A 7127-nucleotide genomic window follows, 5' to 3' on the forward strand; every position below is an offset into this window, starting at 1 on the left:
CCTGAAAGGCGCTATATAAATGCAAATTCTTTTAGTTGTATTGGACCATAGTCCCACAAGTGCTAGCAGCAACACAATGTCCTTTGTGTCAGAGAGTCGCATGACTGGACGGCCAACGTCCGAACCCATTTCACCCCATCGTTCCAAACTCCTCCTCCTCACCAAATCCCCATTACACCATCCAGCCACTACTCAAAGCAAATCCAGTGTCCCGGCCTCAACCATCCTTAGATCAGTAGATTTTTGTTGGGTACAGGAATTAAGGGGCATGGAGCAAAGGCGGGTAGATGGAGTTGAGGTACAGATCAGCCACGATCTGATTGAATGGCAGAACAGGCCCGAGGGGCTGAATGGCCTCCTCCTGTCCCTACATTCCCATGCTCCTACTGCACAACCCGTTCCAGTTGCTTCTGGAAGCCTAGTCGACTACGGGCGGGGGGAAAATCACCACTCAGCCCCGATCCACATGGACGTGAACTTCCCAGCATGGCCTCTCGCGCATCCCACCGATTTCCATCGCTCCACCATTGGCGGCCGTGCCTTCAGCTGCCTGGGCCCCAATTTCTGAAATTCCCTCCCTGAACCTTTCCGCCTCTCTCTCCTCCTTAAAACCTACCTCTTTGACCAAGCATTTGGTCACTTGTCCTAGTATCTCCTTATGTGGCTCAGTGTCAAATTTTGTCTGATTTAAGCTCCTGTGATGTTTTACTACGTTAAAAAGGTGCTATATAAATACAGCACCATCTGCAGCAAAGTGGTCAATTTGGTCAGTATGGTTTCCACATAGTCATTCAACTGTCAGATATGCATCAGGCGTCATACTTTCACTGACTAGCTGTTATGCCTTTTATCTTTCTAGGTCTAAGAGTTTTGGTTTCCCTGCTGTGTCCAAACCGGTCTTAACTTAGGTCCTCTGGCCAATTCCAACTAACGCGGACTTCCACTGGGAACATATGTAACGTTCCAGTGCGGAACTAATCTAAAAACTGGATTCCGTGGGTTTAAAACCAGACGATCTCTCTCCCACCTGTTACAGTCTTTTACCGATACTCCTGGAAACTTTGGCGATTCACCTCTCCTGAGCTCTGAGATGCGATCACACATCCTCCCTCCCTCGATCAGAAGTCAGGGTTCATCCGCCACTCCAGCTCAAAACTGGGCAACTCCTCACTTCCAGGCTAAAATCTACATATTGACAACCCAGCTTCAAATCTCCTAGAAAGACAAACTTGCATTCATATAGCACCTTTCAGGACATCCCAAGGCACTTTAAAGCTGACAAAGGCCATAAATAGAAGATGCTCACTAATCAACGCAACGGGGAATTCAGGAGAAACTTCTTTACCCAGAGAGTGGCGAGAATGTGGAACTCACTACAAGGAGTAGTTGAGGTGAATAGAATAGATGCATTTAAGGGGAAGCTAAATAGAAAAAGACAGACTTGCATTTATATAGCGCCTTTCACGACCTCAGAATGCCCCAAAGCGCTTTACAACCAATGAAGTACTTTTTGAAGTGTAATCACTGTTGTAAGAAATGCAGCAGCCAATTTGTGCACAGCAAGGTCCCTCAAACAGCAATGTGATAATGACCAGATCATCTGGATAAATATTGGGCCCCAGGGAGGGCGGACGGGGCCTCGGTTTAACGTCTCATCCGAAATACGGCACCTCCGACAGTGCAGCACTCCCTCAGTACTGGCATTGGGATTGTCGGCCTGGATAATGGGGCTTAAGTCACTGAAGTGGGGCTCGAACCCACGACCTTCTGACTCAGAGGCGAAAGAGAATTACCCACCGAGCCACACTGACACCGAACCCCGATTGGTCACCTTACCCGGGTAATCCAATCCCGTCTGCCCTCCTGCAAACTAGTTACTTTTCTTGGGATTCAGCTCCCTTTATGATTCTGGTTGGTTCTACTTTGTATCTGGTCCATGAAACATTGACTCTGCCTCAACTTGTTGCAAGGAAGATGGTAGTGGTTGTTGAAGGCCAATCATCTCAGCCCCAGCACATTGCTGCAGGAGTTCCTCAGGGTAGTGTCCTCGGCCCAACCATCTTCAGCTGCTTCATCAATGACCTTCCCTCCATCATAAGGTCAGAAATGGGGATGTTCGCTGATGATTGCACAGTGTTCAGTTCCATTCACAACCCCTCAAATAATGAAGCAGTCCGAGCCCGCATGCAGCAAGACCTGGACAACATCCAGACTTGGGCTCATAAGTGGCAAGTAACATTCGCGCCAGACAAGTGCCAGGCAATGACCATCTCCAACAAGAGAGAGTCTAACCATCTCTCCTTGACATTCAACGGCATTACCATCGCCGAATCCCCCACCATCAACATCCTGGGGGTCACCACTGACCAGAAACTTAACTGGACCAGCCATATAAATACTGTGGCTACAGAGCAGGTCAGAGGCTGGGTATTCTGCGGCAAGTGACTCACCTCCTGACTCCCCAAAGCCTTTCCACCATCTACAAGGCATAAGTCAGGAGTGTGATGGAATACTCTCCACTTGCTTGGATGAGTGCAGCTCCAACAACACTCAAGAAGCTCGACACCATCCAGGACAAAGCAGCCCGCTTGATTGGCACCCCATCCACCACCCTAAACATTCACTCCCTTCACCACCGCCGCACTGTGGCTGCAGTGCGTACCATCCACAGGATGCACTGAAGCAACTCGCCAAGGCTTCTTCGACAGCACCTCTCAAACCTACGACCTCTATCACCTAGAAGGACAAGAGCAGCAGGCACATGGGAACAACACCACCTGCACGTTCCCCTCCAAGTCACACACCATCCCGACTTGGAAATATATCACCGTTCCTTCATTGTCGCTGGGTCAAAATCCTGGAACTCCCTTCCTAACAGCACTGTGGGAGAACCGTCACCACACGGACTGCAGCGGTTCAAGAAGGCGGCTCACCACCACCTTCTCAAGGGCAATTAGGGATGGGGCAATAAATGCCGGCCTCGCCAGCGACGCCCACATCCCATGAACGAATAAAAAAAAATTGTGAAAAAAAAATGAATGAAATAAAGTCCTGGGGAAAATAACCAAGTATGACAAAAAAGCAAGTCAAAGAAAATGTGTGGTTAAGTTTCGATCCTTGATTACTGAGGTCAGATGAAATAACCAGGGAATCCCCAACAGAAACTCCTTCTCGCATCTTATATGGGATTGGGGGTTGGCCAGGGGGGTCCCTACTGATGGGAAACAACCAAACATTCCAGGGGAGGGAGAACTATGTACAATCCCACCGACGTGAGCATTTGAATGGAGACAGAACCATGCCTATTGACGGGGGCTACTTTTCAAACAGTCAACAATGCACCAAGTCTAATCGGACCTGGGTTTTATAAAGAAAAACTTGCATTTATATAGTGCCTTTCACAACCTCAGAGCGAGAGAGATAAATTAGACAGATTTATTTCAGGTAAACAGCATTTTGGGATATATTATGAGTAATTGGAGACATGACATGCGGTAACAGGCTAGGGAGGAATGGGTAGACTTTAGACCTATGGTTCCCAAAGCTCCCCACCCCTGGGGGTTTTCCTCGCCTCATGTCTGGGTCTGTCGTGGACTCATTGATAGAAGTTGATTGATTCGATGAGTCAGCAACTCCATTATCGTTGCATCATGTGACTGCCAGGATTTTAGAAGGCAAACAAGATGGACCTTGATCCTTTATAGTGTAGCAATTCCAATAAAATCATAGGGACTTTACAGCACAGAGGCCTTTCAGCCCTTTGCCCCTTAGCCCCATTGCTCGCCCCTTAGCCCCATTGCAACAGCAACTACACTTCAAAAAAAAAGTACTTCATTGGCTGTGAAGCACTTTGGGACATTGAGGTCATGAAGGTTGCTATAAAAATGCAAGTCTACTTTTCTTTTATTCCCCTGCTCTTTCCCCATGCCCCCCTCTCTCTGAAAGAGCTTTCCATTTCCCCCTTTTCAAAAAGATTTCTTTAAGTATTTATCCATTTCCCTTTTAAAAGCGATTATGGACTCTGCTCTCACATTGCATGACAACAACCACCTGCATTTATATAGCGCCTTTAACATAGTAAAACGTCCCGAGGCGCTTCACAGGAGCGTAAATCAGACAAAATTTGACACCGAGCCACATAAGGAGATATTAGGACATGTGACCAAAAGCTTGGTTTTAAGGAAGAGAGAGGCACAGAGAGGGAATTCCAGAGCTCGGGGCCCGGGCAGCCGAAGGCACGGCCGCCAATGGCGGAGCGATTAAGATCGGGGGATGTGCAAGAGGCCAGAATTGGAGGAGCGCAGAGATCTCGGAGGGTCGTAGGAGGTTACAGAGATAGGGAGGGGGGGGGGACGAGGCCACAGAGGGATTTGAAAACAAGGATGAGAATTTTAAAAATCGAGGGGTTGCCGGACCGGGAGCCAATGTAGGTCAGCGAGCACAGGGGGGGTGATGGGGACTTGGTGCGAGCTAGGGATACAGGCAGCAGAGTTTTGGATGAGCTCAAGTTTACAGAGGGTCCAAGGTGGGAGGCCGGCCAGGAGAGCACTGGAATAGTTGAGTCTAGAAGTAACAAAGGCACGGATATCACACACACATACTTGAAATTCTAAGCTCCTTTTGGTGATGACAAATGTATCCTCTGTTAACTGCAGACTCACTGACCAGTGGAAATAGTTCCTCCCCAGTTACCTTATCAAAACCTCTCAATTTTGATCACATCTATCAGATCTAGGAACAGGAGTAGGCCATTCAGCCCCTCGTGCCTGCTCCGCCATTTGATAAGATCATGGCTGATCTGTGATCTAACTCCATATACCCACCTTTGACCCATATCCCTTAATACCTTTGGTTGCCAAAAAGCTATCTATCTCAGATTTAAATTTAGCAATTGAGCTAGTATCAATTGCCATTTGCGGAAGAGAGTTCCAAACTTCTACCACCCTTTGTGTGTAGAAATGTTTTCTAATCTCGCTCTAAAGGTCTGGCTCTAATTTTTAGACTGTGCCCCCTACTCCTGGAATCCCCAACCAGCAGAAATAGTTTCTCTCTATCCACCCTATCTGTTCCCCTTAATATCTCATAAACTTCCATCAGATCACCCCTTAACCTTCTAAACTCCAGAGAATACAACCCCAATTTGTGTAATCTCTCCTCATAACCTAACCTAATGAAAAGACCCCCAATTTCTCTGGTCCCTCCTCATAAAGTCGTTCACTCGCCGGAATGATTTCAGTAAATCTCTCCTGCCCCCTTTCCACCCCCCCAATCTTAAAAAGCAAAGAGCCCAAAAGCTGGACACAATATTCCAACCGCAACCTGCCAGGTTGGTTTTAAAAAGTTAGGGTTTTTTTTTAAAAAGTTAGTTTCCCATTTCCCTTCAACGGGAATCACAAAAAATTTTGCGATCGCAAGTTAAAATAAAACGCATACTAATATCTTAACTGAGACACAAATAATGACCCCCACCGAGAGAGAAAGGGGAGACTTTAGAAATTAGATACTGTCTCAATCATGAAGGGCAAACGCCTTTTCCAATGCACAGACACAGAAAAATAAAGCAGACCTTTTTGTTCCCATTTTGCAAGGAGGGGGGAAAAAAACCCTAAACTTTAGCAACTGCCCTCTTTTAAATGGGGTGGGGAGAGATTGTCGTTTGAAATGGATTCAGTTTGTGCTGTTTTTAAAAAAAAAACAAGTTCTAATCATTGTTCTCCCGTCTCTTCCCCGAGGTAATATGATCTGAACAACCTTGTGTAACTTTACACCATAAAACAGCACCAGTGGCCTATCAAAGGAAACAGACAGCTTTGCTGTATCTATTGACAGGATTGCAAAAAACAAACAAACACTCAGCGCAGTTCCAAGCGAGACTAGATGTACAATTTTTTTAAATCCCACCTCCACAGTCTCCAAAATAAACCATTTAAAAATAACCTGCAGTAGCCACACCTAACAATGGCGAATTGTGTTTTCTCTCTTTCCCCAAAAAAATAGGGAGCCATTTTTAGTGCTGCTTTAAGGAGCCAGGGTGAGGGTTACAATTAAACTTAAATGTAGCCCGATTTAAAATACAGAGTAAATCGTACCTGCCAAGATATGAAGACAAATGGTAGCCAGCAGTTGCTTGAGGTTCAATGTAGCCATAATGAAATCCCCCACCTCGGATACTTTTGTCAGTTTCCCCGGCTCTCTATAACGAAGCTGGGAGACTGTGAGATACTGGGTGTATTTTTCTCGCCTGCTTATCCTGCCCTCTCTCTCTCTCTCCTCCCCTGTCACAGTCCCAATTTAAATAAACAGGCTGACTCGATACTCCAAAAGAAAACCTGTTCTACAGTATCGCCTGAACCCTTTCACTCGCCCCATAAAGGGGAGTGTCTCTCTCTCTCTCTCCAACAGACACTGCCTGGTTATATTAAAACTGAAACTAAGCTCCAATTTAAAAGGGAAATATTGACTTGCGTTTATTCACGGGCTCAGCACGTCCCAATGAATTATTTTTGAAGTGTGGTCACTGTTGTAATGTAGGAAACGCGGCAGCCAATTTGCGCACAGCAAGATCCCACAAACAGCAATGTGATAATATAGAAAATAGGAGCAAGAGTAGGCCATTCGGCATTCAAAATGATCATGGCCGATCGTCTAACTCAGTGCCCTGTTCCTGCTTTTTCCCCATATCCCTTGATCGCTTTAGCATTAAAAAATATATCTATCTTCTTTTCTTATTTTCTTCTTTGGAGTCAGGTGACTGCAGATTTTTTTGTGTTTTAGGCCCCCCCTTTTATAAGGGGGTGGGGGGTTAGGGTGTGTTCATGTGCAGAAAGCCAATAAACCCAAAATAACTGTCAAATTATAATTTTATTACAATGCTCCAGCTCCTGCGGTGCCCACCGGTCGCGAAAAGCCTCGAGCGTACTGGCAGACACCGCGTGCTCCCTCTCCAGGGCCATCCGGGCGCGGAGAATTCCGCGGAAAAGAGGCAGACAGTCGGAGCGACTGCCCCCGCGGCCCGCGTCTGACCCGGACCTGTGGATAGCCACCTTGGACAGGCCCAGGACGAGGATGTCCACTGACCTGCCCACCCGCCCCCCTCCCTCACCGGGCGGCCAAAGATCAGGAGCGTG

The 7127-nt window shown here is 46.9% G+C and overlaps 1 protein-coding gene across 2 annotated transcripts in view; it reads right to left on the reverse strand.

The window, feature by feature from the left end:
* pvrl2l (PVR cell adhesion molecule related 2 like) overlaps positions 1-6392 on the reverse strand; it is a 65962-nt gene extending 59570 nt beyond the window's left edge. For both annotated transcript variants that reach the window (XM_067975277.1, XM_067975276.1), the window contains exon 1: positions 6090-6392. In XM_067975277.1, the coding sequence (XP_067831378.1) occupies positions 6090-6147 (58 nt within the window). In that variant the 5' untranslated portion in view covers positions 6148-6392. The remainder of the gene's footprint in view (positions 1-6089) is intronic.
* Between the last annotated feature and the right edge of the window lie 735 nt (positions 6393-7127).

The sequence above is a fragment of the Heptranchias perlo genome, chromosome 42 (assembly GCF_035084215.1).
Source record: "Heptranchias perlo isolate sHepPer1 chromosome 42, sHepPer1.hap1, whole genome shotgun sequence".
Lineage (NCBI taxonomy): Eukaryota > Metazoa > Chordata > Chondrichthyes > Hexanchiformes > Hexanchidae > Heptranchias > Heptranchias perlo.